The 14,314-nt window shown below is 41.7% G+C and overlaps 1 protein-coding gene across 1 annotated transcript; it reads right to left on the bottom strand.

Moving 5' to 3' along the window:
* Nucleotides 1-834: 834 nt before the first annotated feature.
* LOC109482270 (docking protein 1-like) lies at nt 835-13,900 on the bottom strand. The gene is made up of 14 exons (XM_019784958.1): nt 13,883-13,900; nt 12,307-12,411; nt 7,587-7,691; nt 6,957-7,080; nt 6,565-6,642; nt 5,438-5,567; nt 4,824-4,933; nt 4,442-4,505; nt 3,739-3,854; nt 3,046-3,265; nt 2,448-2,564; nt 1,900-1,996; nt 1,328-1,404; nt 835-1,072 (listed from the first exon to the last, which is right to left on the bottom strand). The coding sequence occupies exons 1-14, from the start codon at nt 13,898-13,900 to the stop codon at nt 874-876; spliced, it is 1,560 nt and encodes a 519-aa protein (XP_019640517.1). The 3' UTR covers nt 835-873.
* Between the last annotated feature and the right edge of the window lie 414 nt (nt 13,901-14,314).

Genomic DNA, 14,314 nt, shown 5'->3' with positions numbered 1-14,314 from the left:
AACTGGTGTACTTTTGGGTCTGCAAATACGTAGTAGAGATGGAATCTATCCATGGCCCACCCTCCTTATATTGTTGATCCATATGCAAATCAAAAACGCAGAAATGCAAAGAATTTGACCGACTCACATCCTCTTTCTAATAGACAGAACCAGTGTTCCAGCCAGCGTCCGTCTTTCAATCATTTGACGGAACTCTGCTACTCATGATGAACAAATATTGTCATCTTTGCCAAGCAAAACTCGATGTGTAAAAAGAGATAGAAAGAGGTATCATGAAATTATGCATATTCATGCAAAATATGACAATCAAAATGCAGGAAATAGCATTTTAGAGGGTCAAGATGTCAACATTTTTTCTGGACTCCCCTGTAAATTTTGTGACACTTGTGATTAGAGCTGTGTACCTAAACAAATTTTAGGTACAGGTACAGGTACACAGGTTTAGGTACAGGTCCGAACCTGTACCTGAACAATTCGACCAATTTATATGCTCTTCTGAACTCCTTCAATAACAAAAAAAAACATAAATAAACTTGATAGTTAAGGTTTATTCTTTGTTTATGGCGAATGCTCAGATAAAATATAGGCAAAACTAAGATGTTTTTGTTTTCATGAACACACTGTCCTTACACAGGCACCCATTGTTAACCAGCTATTTAAACATTTGAGGTCACAAATAGGCATAAAATTAGTGTGAAATTGTTTAGGTACAGTACCGGTACTGAGGGATTAGGTATTTTGGACCTGTACCTAATCAATTTTTCCGGTACAGTATCGGTACTGCGTACCGGTACACAGCTCTACTTGTGATGATGAAGAAATATTCAGGCTGGCTAGAACAGTGGACACAACTGATACATTTCATGAGTCGGTCTACTGGGCCGGGTTGAGTTCCTCCTTTAGCTCTTTGTCTCCGCTCTTGTCGTACAAGGACAGCTTGCTGAGACGTTTAGCCAGGGACGGCTTCTTTTTGTGTTTTTTCTCGGTGTCGTCTTTCCCCGGCGTGTTCATGTTCCCTTCGCTCGCAGACTTGCCGAGAACCTTGGGCGGGGCCGGGTGATTTGAGGGTGAGCTTGAGGATGGAAGTCAAGTTCAAGAAAAAAGTGAACAACCCCAGATTGAATTCGAACTTCCAATTTTTCAACTTTCACTTAAAGTCAGGATACCTAAACATGAGCGATTTCCTCACCAGGCCAAAACCATTCATCCACAATGAGTGAAATAAAGGCTTCCAATATACAGTCCATCTACAATGTCAAGTTTACATTTATTTAACAAATATAACATCTAGCGGGAAAATCCAGAATCGGATAGAAAGCTGTCCTACCTGGTCTCGACGGAGACTCTGCGGCTGGGTATGTCCGGCTGACTGGGTATCTTGCGCTCGTAAAGTGACTCTGCCTGCTACAAAACAAACAAACAAATAAACAAACAATAAACAAATATTAGCAAATGTTTCAATTACGCCCTGGTTTCAGACTGACGACCCTGACTCCAGATTCTGGGACCTTCAAGTCCCTTTTCCTGTGTATGGCCATTTGACCACCTGTCATTCTGCTTGTCAATCTTCCCCACCCATGAGCTGTCAATCTACTCTGTTTGGTATAATATACACACAAACCCACAAAAAAACCACCTCAAACAATACTTACTGATAAATACCCGAAAGTAACAAACAAACAACCAAATAAATAAACAAACCAGAACAAAATGTTTTTCTTGACTAATTGTGTACCATTTTCTGACTGCTGACATGTCTGACTGCTGACTGCTAACATGTCCATGCTCCTTTCAAGAACATCTATAAGCCGTAATGTATGGCAACTACTTGTCTTTTTAAGTTCTAATTCAAATCACCCAAAGTAATATTTCTTTAAATGATGACATCGTGCTACCCACCTCCTGTGGCGGCAGCATGACCGTGCCGTTTACGGGCGGTTTCTCGGCTGCTCCGTTCGGCACACCGCCGGCCGCTCCCAGAGCCTGATTCTCAGCACTGCAAACATACAACAAAATTTTGGAGACGTCAGAAGGCACTGATTTGACAAGAGTGGCATTGAGGTGAATACCACAGGTAAGAAGAGCGAGAGGACTTCCTAAGAAGCCGTGGAGAAGGACCATATGCATGGAGAAAGAAGTGAGAAGACGGGGATTCTCAATGGATGAAGCACTGAGGGTGGCTTTATCTTAAATTTCGTCCCAGATGGAAAAGGCTACTGGAGCCCCAAGTGAGTGAGTGAGTGAGTGAGTGAGTGAGAAGGCAACGGAAAATATGGGAGGATAATATCAGGGAATTGACAGGTATGGCACTAGTTGAAAAGTTAAGAACACATAACCGAGACGGGTGGAGAAAACTGGTTGTCAGATCTTCTGTGGTGCCCCAACCGTCAATTAATTAGACTAAGGGATAGATGGTATAAGATAGCATTAAAGGACTGCATACTTACACAACAGATGACTTTCTGATGATAGCGGACTGGTAGTCGCCTCTGTCCTGGGGTCTCCTGACGGCTGGTGGTCCAGGCTGGCCGCCAGGTGTCGCTGCGCCTTGTTGTGCAGCAGCACTGCAGTGCAACAGGGAGACAGACGAATCACTTGTGGACTAGTGTCTTTGTACAGACATCTTTATCTGCATAGTATCTACCTGCGTGTACGGTGTGTAATACTGTTCAACATCATACATGTATTAGTCACTAGTGTCCATTCTATCAGTGCCGGAGCCTGGATGCCAGGGCCAGGGCCTACATGGGCCAGCTCCTCAGAGCCAACATAGAACCCACGAAAAGTTTGCCACAGCCGAATCAGACTCTAAGTTACACGCTGGCTAAATTGGGGTAGGGATAGCTATGTTTCTTTCCGCGAAGGGTATATATAGCTGAAGCAAGGAGGTTTAAAACTTGTATTTAACCTTCTTGGCTGAAGCAAGGCCCTAAAACCTCCTTGGCGTCAATGGTGTCAACTCGCTGGCATCCAGGCACCTGTAAGCTACATCCGAATATACTAGCTAAACAAAAGAGCCAGGTGCAGATTCCCCCTACAGCGTACCTCATTTCCTTCTCCTCCAGATGTTTGTACAGGTCGGTCAGTGCCTCCTCGTCCTCGGGCGGGATGCAGTTCTTGTTGTCGTAGATGGGTTCCTCCCCCTGGGCCGCCCCGCCTCCCTCCCCGCCGGCGGCGGTGGGCAGGGGCATGGGTCCCCGGGTGCGCTGCCCGAACTCACGGGTCAGCAGGTCGTAACTCTCCCCGCCTTCGGTGGCCCTGGAGGCTGGGACGACACGGCAAAACAATTTCGTAAAACAAAAAACAGAGATTGCAGACTTTTTTTCTGTGTTTGGGTTATCCGTCAATGTTTTGTATGATCATGGGAAAATACCCGATTGAATTACATCATACAATGAATTATTACGATTGTATGACGTAACACATTGCTGCCAACCCCATATCACATCCCACTATACCACGAAGAGTATACCAGGTAACAACCCTGTCAATCTACTGAAACCCTAACTCCTAGTAGTAGAAAACAACTGATGATAGACGATAACGCACCACATACAAGTTCAGGGGGTCGAATTATTTTATTTCAATACCTAAAAATGCAGATGCAAAGAAAAAACGCATAATCTGGAACCCAATATCTAATCATATACCGAAAATCGAAGAAATCTGTCAATCCCACCGCGAGTTACAGCTGCGAACACACAAAAACAGTACTCTTCCCGCGGAAGGATATCTTACCCGGACGTGTGAGTACGGCGTGGTCGTAGTTCTGCGGCGGCGCGTCTGAGGCGGCGGTCTCCTGCGGCTTCCGGAAGGCACCGATGTGGACTAACGTGTCGTAGCTGGGAGGCGCACTGGGGGTGGAAGAGGAAATACTTTTATTCACTCATCATTAAAAGCCCCTGGGGTACCAAGTATTTTGTACCGTGGCCGATAGGGACAATTTATTTATTTATTTAAAAAATTTCCAGCACATGCGTGGAGGGGGAGAGAGAACAGGTGGGTCACCTTTACCAGCTCCCTCCCCTAATTACATCAATAAAAAACATTCTAAAACAACATTGGATTTAAACACATTATGAAAGCAATACATAAACATACATACAAAAATATGGACATGTAATAAATCATATATCATTCTACGTAGATGTCAGAGTCAAAATTACCGTGACCGATAGGGACAATTCTACTCAACACACTGACTTTTGTCTTCTCCACACAGTGTAGGGAAGACATGTATACAAAAGTCAGTGTGGAGAAGACAAAAGTCAGTGTGTTGAGAAGAATTGTCCCTATCGGCCACGGTAATTTTGACTACAGTCTGGCTCACAGACAGGATAAGTAGGTGTTTATTTGTCCCTTGAAGGTGGATTTAACCAACAGAAAACCAGTAGAAAAGACAGTAAAACCATCAGTTTATCTTCCTGCATAAAATGATCACCTGATGCCGCCACTTTCTCCGCGCTCTATCTCGTCATACTGAGGAGGAGGCTGGTCTTGGCGAACTGTAAAGCAATAAAAAATCAATCATCTAGAAAGATAACATTTGCAAAGTAAATGCATAATGTTTAAACATGGTCAAGCCTAACAAACTTCATATATACATGTATGTATATGACAAGCCCCTCCGACTCTGTCCTGCCACTTGCTACATAATGCTACACACAACACCACAGGGTGTCTGCTACAGTACCGGATACATTGATGGCAGCCATTTTTTGTAGGATAAGAAGACGAGGAAAAGACGAAGAAATTCTTACAATATTAGAGTCGTCAATGTCTTCACAAACACGACGTTTATTTGGAATGAAACATCGACTTACGCTTCTCGACTTTTTTCTTGACAAACTCGTCCAAGACGGAGAATATGGCGTCATACTCCTTGGACACGAACGTGTAGATGCCCTCTCCGCACGGAGACTTCCGACCGCATCTAAGAAACAGAAACAAAGTCACAAACAAAATTCGCTCCTGCAGTTCAAACCAGCTGCAGGGGGCACAAACCTACATTCACGAGGCCAAGAGCTATCCGCCACACAAAAATCATGGCATATCATTTCCAGAACACAAGATATCAAGACTGAAAAAAAGTTTTTAGGCTTTTGAGAAAAGAGTCAAGTCAAAGTTTATTGCACAACAGTTGTAAAAAGATTGACGTCACGTAAATATGCTAATTACTGCACGTCGACAGAACGTTCTGCGCCTGCGCGAAATCCAAAATGTAATTTGCATTGCACTTTGGCAGAACGTCTGATTTAAGGTCGTATTCGCGTATCTAATGATGACATCCCGTCTATATTTTTCAAACGTTTTGTTAGAAAATATATATTTTATGCAACTGAAGACATCCTGATGCAACGTTGACGAAACATCCCGAACAGAAAACGTGGTTTCGCGCAGACGCAGTATTATCTGCCGACGTCATGCTATGACGTACTCGAAGGTGAATGTCCCGGATGAGGAGGAGTAGCGTCTGAGACAGGTGAGCGGCCAGAACGTGATCTCATCCCCGCTCATGCGGTGGTACAGCGTGATCTCAGAACTCGTGATTTGCAGGAACAGGTCACCTGTCAATCAATCAATCAATCAATCAATAAGTCTGTCAGTAAATCAATCAATCAATCAATCAACCAACAGTTCGTTCGATCAACCAATCAATCAATCAATCGATCAATCAATAAGTTTGTCAGTAAATCAACCAATCAATCAATGAATCATCCAATCAATTAATTAACCAATGAACCAACCGTTCGATCGATCAATCAATCAATCAATCGCCAAAAAAAGAGTTACTCAAGCAACTTGATATGATTTTGGAAACGGTCAGACGTTTCAGCCAGCATCCACTACCTTTCGTCAGTGACACTGGAGAATTATTTAGAAAAGCAGGTTTATAAGTACGAACTACTGATTGATTGATATGCAAATAAGTGAAGACAAATTTTGAGAGTCCAAAGTCAATACAAGGATGATGCAAATTAGGCAAAATCATATCCTGTTGCTTGAGTAACTGTTTTTGGCGTATCATATTACCTGGATGTCTAACCCTCACCGAAAATCATCCAATCGAACATGTCAAAACTCATCTGTGGAATATCATTACATATACTGGTTCAAAAAGGGCCACATGTTAGAATTGACATAAACAGTTGCCATAATGAATGAGACATTTGCTCAGGAGCAAATACAGCATGTTTCACTCCATCTCCTTCCCCATTCCAAAATGGACTGTTCCATATCCCTGTTGCTCTCCAGTATCAAGTATTTTCATACCTCCACGCAGTACTCAATACCCAATACAGTGCCGGAGGCTATAACTAGATTGTAGAAATCCGTCTGGTCACATACCAAAACCCGACTTAACTGCTGAATAAGAAACAGGGTCAGGGACGGGAAGGAAAATAACGGCCTTGACTTAAGACTATGAATATACAAAGCAGTTTTCTCGGAAACGTTTAATATCCAGAGGTCAGTTGAAGGTATTATTTCGTAATGCTCATCGCGTGTTTTCTTTAAAGGACGTTTGGTAGTCCAGTGTGTGTCACATTGTAGTTTTGTACTCACCAGTGGCGTTCAATTTCTTCAGCTCTTCGCAGTCTTTGTAGGGCTTCACCACGTAGGTAACACCCTGGCACTCGTTGGCTAAATATATGTCAAGAAAGTTATGAGATTATTGTTAAAAACTGTAACTCTCAGACACAGATACATGCGCGCGCGCGCGCGCACACACACACACACACACACACACACACACACACACACACACACACATACATACACGCACTCACACTACACACACACTACACACACTCCACACACACACACACACTCACACACTCACACACACACACACACACACACACACACACACACACACCCAGGTTGTGCTAAGAGGATACAGCCCGTAAACTACTCAGTACTGAGTGAAGCTAGTGCACCCAACCCCTGACACGTACCTGAGACGTGAACGCTGGTGGCCCGCATGTTAGCCCGGATGTCCACGTCCAGATGGAACAGCCACTTCTCCATACTGTCCACGTTATCCACGGACAGACGGATCACTTTGTCCATAGACCGGACCTGATAGGGGGCAACAAACGTCTTATCTCTCTGTGTTTTATGTGTTCATTGACATCCAGCTAGTCAGCCAACCAGCAAGCCAGCTAGTCTAGTCAGCCAGCTAGTCTAGTCAGCCAGCTAGTCAGCCAGACAGTTAGCCAGCTAGTCAGCCAGACAGTCAGCCAACCAGCCAGCCAGCTAGTCTAGTCAGCCAGACAGTTAGGCAGCTAGTCAGCCAGACAGTCAGGCAATCAGCCAGCCAGCCAGCTAGTCTAGTCAGCCAGACAGTTAGGCAGCTAGTCAGCCAGACAGTCAGCCAACCAGCCAGCCAGCCAGCTAGTCTAGATCTAGTCAGCCAGCCAGCCAGCCAGCCAGGCATTTGGCACTCATCCAGTCAGCCAGTCAGCCATTCATCTATTTTGGCATGTCCTTATGTGTGCGTTCGTCTTCCCCTGCCCTTGTTTACGTACCAGTAATATGGTTGGTTTACATACTGTATATTTATAAGAAAAATCACAATAGCTCGCCTCAAAACAGAACCTCTTCCTCGGATCAGGCACTTTGTACACCTCATAGTTAATGAGCAGGTTCACCACAGCCTTCGGGTCCTCATGCTGCCACGTGCGAATGTCCTGCAAATACAACAAGAATTCAGAGATCTCAGACCTTCGTGAAATATCTTGTGTGGTGGTCGGTGACTGTGTCCTCTTCTCATTCACAGTGTATCTACAAGCAAGTCTTCCATTGTCGCGCAAAGGAAACAAGACCATGACCAGCTGCCATCTGTCAAGGAGGTCATGTAACGAAAATACCTGTGAACCTGCGATGTACATGTAATGATCCTTACCAACCTGGCCAAAGGCCATACGGAAACACAGACACACACACGGACACACACATATGCTCACACACACGGACACACACACGGACACACACACACACACACACACACACACACACACACACACACACACACACACATACGCGTGAAAATATTTTCTTTGATTTGTTTGTTTGCTTGTTCGAGGCTTTCTTTATCCACGAGAAGTCAAATCGGTCTGCTGATCGTTTTGGAACTCATGTTTTTATCTTATGATGTATAACTTAATTTCTTTGTACAGTAATTGTAAAAAGTACAAAGTATAGCTTCTATTGTTATGCTGCTAGTATGAGACTAATCTATAACGTTATACAAGGCTATCGCATTACTATTAATGGATTCAACTTAGTAGAAAATATAAGTATATATTGACATGTGACAACCAAAACATTGTAAATAGGACATCTAAAAAGTGCCTAAACGCAAGAAATTAGACCCTTGACTGTATCTTCTTTGTAAGGTATATAGCAAATTGAAGATGGGTAGGGGGGTAAAGAGTAGACTCATTAGAGCAATGGAAAGAATATAACAAGTTCATTCACATCTATCGTTTGTACATATTCATATATACGTAGTGCTGTAGGCAAATTTGATGAATTTGGTGTAAACAAGAAAATGAATTTCCTGGAAACAAGGAAATGAAGTATCAAATTTCATCAGGATGTGGGCAGTGAAAAACATCATTCTCTTTACGCACGCGTACACAGCTCCATACCTGATGAAAATTGTAATCATGGGTGACTTCCAGTAGACCGTACATGCAAACAATTATTGAACCAATTTGTACTACTTTGTTTTCAACTCCAAGATACAGTAGAATCCAATCATTTGTATCTCTTATAAGGCCATGTTAATTTGATTATATGGAAGACATCCGCGCGCGCATGAATTTTCGTCCCTTTCCAAAAACAAAAATTTACTGTATAGTAAATAGCACATAGTAGCTGCAAAATGAGCAAATATATACCGTAAATTGAAAAAGATATTGGAAAACGATACTTCTGTCGCAGAATGCCAAAATCCATTCCAAAGGACAAGAAGAAAATGTGAGGGAATGAAAATGAAGAGTCTATTATTCACCATGCCAATAAAATATTACTCTGTGTGTTTAGTCATTTGTTCAACTTTCATGACCACCTAGATTTCGTAATGAAGGCAACTTTTTTTACCAAACTTTTTTCCTTCGCACGCTCGCATCAGTTTTGGGGTTCCCAGAGGATGTTATCCGTATAATCAAATCAACATGGCCTAATTGTATATTTCGGGAAATTGTATAGAATTACAAAACACCAAACCATTTACCATTCACTCAATGGTAAAAACAATGCATAACTGTATAGCCATTATCATATATTTCAGGGTATCGAATAGAATTGGGTTCGACTACATTGTATAATGGCCCAGAGTTACACATTAATGTTTGCAAAGACGGCATAAATGGACAGTTGAGTGTTTGTATAAAGACACTCAGACTACCAAAAAATCGTAAATGTCTGTTTAGGGCCACAAAGAATGTTGTTTTATTTTAAACATTAGCGTGTCTGCCGGCACGCGAGCGGCTCTGGTGGTAACTCTAGAATAGTGATTACATTTGCATTTCAAAAGCCTTACATAAGAAATAAATAAACCTCCCAAATATGAACAGTATTAATTTTCATCATCTTTACATAACATTTACACTGAATATTAATTATTAGCGACACCTGTGCTGTGCAATGTGAACCAGTCCTGAGGAAGGTGACAGACGGTCACCATAATGTCGGCTGAATAAAACACATGGTTGTGTAAAAAGAATCTTTCAATTCAGTGACTTACCAACCTGGAAGTATTCACGGCTAAGTTTTCTAAGTTTATATTACTATCTCCGATGTGTTCAGCGTTCCTTCGAATTCCTGCCGAATTTGATACAACATATTTGACAGCCACAAACGTAGGTCGGATTTTTTTTTAACGGTGTCGCTCAATGCAAGGCCATTTTTGGCCACTTCTAGGCATAGAGCCACAGGTATAGAACTGTAACAGCAACTCTTCTACCCGAGTCAGAAACATCATGATTGAGACCAGTCCAATTTCTCACAAGTAGTGAGGACTAACTGACCCAACGAGAAGCAGGGGTTACGAGGCTGGTCGGGAAAATTCCCTACCCCTTTTTAGACCATAATGGTTTGTTCCACTTCCGCTTACGATTTTGAGGCTGTAGAAACTTCAAGCAGGCTGTGACAGAACCAAGCACCAACAAGGTAACGAGGCAGCCGAATTTTGCAGGATATTTTTGCGATCATTGCGAGGTTTTATTTAGTTTATTTATTATGATAGTTTCATGATAGTTTCCTAAGTTTCAAGGAGGAGGACATTTTACAAGCCTTGTAGGTTTCTTTCCTCCTCCTGCACACTGTTTTTTCCTTCGTTTTTCATATTTGTTGACTGATGACTGTTCTGCTTTTTATTTGTGCAAGTAAGGCCATGTTGATTTGATTATATGGATGACATCCACGCGTGCATGAATTTTCGGCCGTTTCCAAAAAAAAAAATTTAACTATACTGTAAATCGTACAAAACAGTTGCAAAATGAGCAAATATATACCGTAAGTTACAAAAAAAATTGGAAAACTATTCCGATGTGATAGAATGCCAAAATTAAAAAAAAAGAAAATGTTAAGAAATAAATTTGAAGGGTTGATTATTCGCCATACCATACTCTGTGTCATCTGTTCAACCTTATGACACATAGAAATTCATAATGAAAGCAAAATAATTTTCGCCAAACTTTTTTTTATTCACACGGTCGCATCAGGTTTGGGGTTCCCAAAGGATGTCATCCTTATAATCGATAATTGGCCTAAATAAATGAAATGAAATGAAAATCGCACGTCGACGATAGCACGATGTACAGTTGCTCTAACCATTGCATGCAGGGTTATACATGTACATGTACATGTATGGTACAAGATGGTTGCCGCATACACGAACTGGGTTATATATATATAGGTTTATTGGGCATACCTTCGCTTGAACTAATCTTATTCCTCGGTGAATAATTAACTGAAAGAATGTCATTAGAGAAACAATGGGAATCATTTTGGCTCTACCCTATAAAAAACTACACACGATTTGCGAGCTGAGAATAACTTTCTGAAATTTGGGTTCTATTTTCTTGTACAATAGATATCAATAAAAATCTTACATTACAGTACACACATCGTCAAAGCACTTTCCATTTCCAGTGTTTGCTTTCCAGTTGCCATGGTGATATTCGACCGCCCTAGCGGTGAAATTATGGGAGCCAGACAATTATTGGAACGCAGAGGTCTCTTGCCTGGGGTAATATTCATGATGCTTGGGTGATATTAAAAAAACATGTTTCCATCTAATAGCGCCGGTCAACTGCGCGCTGAAAAGCATAAATAGTATCCAAAACGTTTTCTTTTGACAGACTGTTTTATTTCATAACAATTAGTACTATAGTGCTAAGGCGTTAGGTGCAATCTAAGCAATGTTGTTTAGTACTTTGGGAAGAGGTTGCAATGTTCGTATTATTGTATCCATAACCGTGCCTATCTAGTTGCATGTCTGAATGCATGGGTTATGGTTAGACGCAGGCACGGTTCTGGATAGTCTCCACGTATCCAAGAGCGTGGATGTGCTCCAGGCACGGTTCCGGATACGCGCAGACTATCCAGAACCTTGTTTGAGCATGGTTCTGCATAACACACGGTTCTGGATGCAACGAATATTGACAAGGACAGTTAGCTATTTTGTATGTTATGTATTATTTGCTATCTTTCTGTATCTAGAGCACTGTTGATATTTATATCATTGTCCAAGTACTTCTTTCTTTCTTTCTTTATTGACATTGACAACAGGTCAAGACACAGGTTATCAAGGTAGTGTTAACTGGTATTAGATAACCCACATGTACAGACGTGGAGACAAACATGAAATAAGAAATCAATTATAAATACAAGACCTGAAATAAAGATAACATATTAACTGGTTACAAGTTACAATACTACATGTGTAATACACAATATATTAAAAAATAAAGAAAGTCAAGACATTCCTAATATAACTTAAGTTAGAATGTTGATTAATAGTATGCTAGTACACGTTAATCCATTACAATGTTCCCCGCCTTCCCAGCCTACAAAAAACTGCGCATTTCCATTAACACCTCCCAATTCATACATCTCGCAAAACGTCGGAAATTTCATACTCCACCGCACACAGAAAAGAAATCAAACCCAACAATAACTATATTGAAAGTAGCATTAATTTTGTATTAGTAGCATTTTTATGGTCATTTTTTACAGCCCTCGGGCATGAATTTGCATTATCTGTTCTGCTACCCTAAAAAAGAACTGACTCACCCTGTAGAATTCCATGAAGGCATTTCCGGTGGAGGTCATTGACTTGAGGACACAGAAGCGGCGCCTCCACTCCTGCTTCATAGACTCCCACTTCTCCAGCTCACCCTGCATCACAAAACAACCGTCAAAACTCCTACACAAAATACCGCTGCAGTTCCAAAGGGGACAAAATCTACGCCACCTTTTTCTGACACGAAAAGCGACCTGTCATTAAGATTTTGAGACCTGCGGCATGTCTAGGACAAAAGATACAAAAATCGAAAATTCTTTTGCAGTACTAAGGACAGCCGACAGGAGGCCCATAGTTGGCCTTCGTGTTTTGAAGACCTACCCACGTACCAAATATCATCACAATCCATATCCTTCTTAACCAAAAATATGCGGAGACACAGACAGACAGGCAGACACAGACACACACCACACACATACACACGACACACGCACACGCACGCACGCACACACACACACGCACGCACGCACGCACGCACGCACACACACACACACACGCACACACACACACACACACACACATGCACACACACACCACACACACACACGCACACACACGCACACACACACACACGCATTTATTACACATACAATATTTTGCGTATTCATGATTTTATGAGACAAATCGAGGATGACCGAGGAGGTTTATTTTTAACCTCCTTGGCATAACGTACTTTAATCAGAGACATAATTTTCTCTGCTCTCCTGTTTAAAATGTTTGAAATATTGATGCCATGCAATTACTTTGACAATGCACATGATGGCAATTACATGTACTATAGCAAACAACATACAGATTCCTGATTACATGTATATGCCTATGGAATCCTGAACTGAACTAAACAGCTTTGTAATCGGCCAGTAGCACGAATTAAAAGACATACTATGTTGTATTAGCCTACTTCACAAATTGAATCATCTTTGAAGCAGAAATAAAATAGAGTGTACTAACTACCGTGCGCAAGATGAAGGCTGGGAGTCTTTGCTTTTGTAACTTAAAGTAGACTCTAGACTATCAATTGAAACATTGTTTTCTGGACAATCGGAAAAGCTAAAACTACATCCCTCTACAACACTAGAGCTCTTATTTGTACATTAGATTCCAGACACTAAACGGGCACAATTAAAAGGCATAGAGGCTTTTTTTCTGGCATCTTCGTCACAGGAAATTATTTGATGGTCTCCATGTTGTTTCTAGAAGATTTCAGTTACATAAACGATATACGTTGCCACGTCGCTTGGTATTTGAACTTTTCAGCGAGCTCAGAGTCAACAAAGATGTCGGAAAGTACATAGAATATTACTAATGACTGTTTTAAAGAGTTAGTAGTGTTGAGAATCTACGATATAGTGGGTGTATCGCATCCAGAACCGTGTCTATGTAGCTAGTTCTATGCTTGAATGCGTTAGAGTTAGGATCAGGCACAGTTCTGTTCCTTCGCGTATCAAAGAACGTAGATTTACCCCAAGCACGGTTCGGGATGCACACAGACTATCCAGAACCGTTCCTGAGCATATAGTTATAGATAAAGCACGGTTCTGGATACAAGAGTGTGCTTTTTCTCACCTGGAAAATGACGTCCATCGCAGAGCGTTCTGTGCTTGTCTTGTTGACAGCCCCACACGTACAGTACTAATTGTCTGGGTCAAAAGCCACGTATGAATATGGGTATATTTTCTATCACGTGGTACTTCATAAGTTGTTGTGGGGGGGGGGAGGAGGAGGCACGACTGTTTATATCAAGCAGGACCATGTTATTGTGGGGGTGGATTTTTTGTTACGACATTTTTTAGATGAGCTACAAATGAGCAATGGGAAAGATTACTCTCAAAGCAGAGGTTTGGGTTTTGGCTTATTTTTGGCGTGTTTTTAGGCTTCTTTTATCGGGATTTCTTATTTGATTTTTTGGTTACGATATTTTTTAGATGAGCCACAAATGAGCAATGAAAAGATTACTCTCCAAGCAGAGGTTTGGGCTTATTTTGGCGTGTTTTTAGG

This window comes from Branchiostoma belcheri, unplaced genomic scaffold, assembly GCF_001625305.1.
Source record: "Branchiostoma belcheri isolate BF01 breed outbred unplaced genomic scaffold, Haploidv18h27 scaffold6, whole genome shotgun sequence".
In the NCBI taxonomy this organism is placed as follows: Eukaryota; Metazoa; Chordata; class Leptocardii; order Amphioxiformes; family Branchiostomatidae; genus Branchiostoma; species Branchiostoma belcheri.
Note: the sequence above shows the minus strand (reverse complement) of the source record. Positions and strands in the feature narration are given on the sequence as shown.

Coding starts and splice junctions, on each gene's coding strand:
- LOC109482270 (XM_019784958.1), bottom strand. Junction 7,692..12,306: donor CCTTCATGGAATTCTACAGG/GTGAGTCAGTTC, acceptor TTGTATTTGCAG/GACATTCGCACGTGGCAGCA. Junction 2,565..3,045: donor CTGGAGGAGAAGGAAATGAG/GTACGCTGTAGG, acceptor GTTGCACTGCAG/TGCTGCTGCACAACAAGGCG.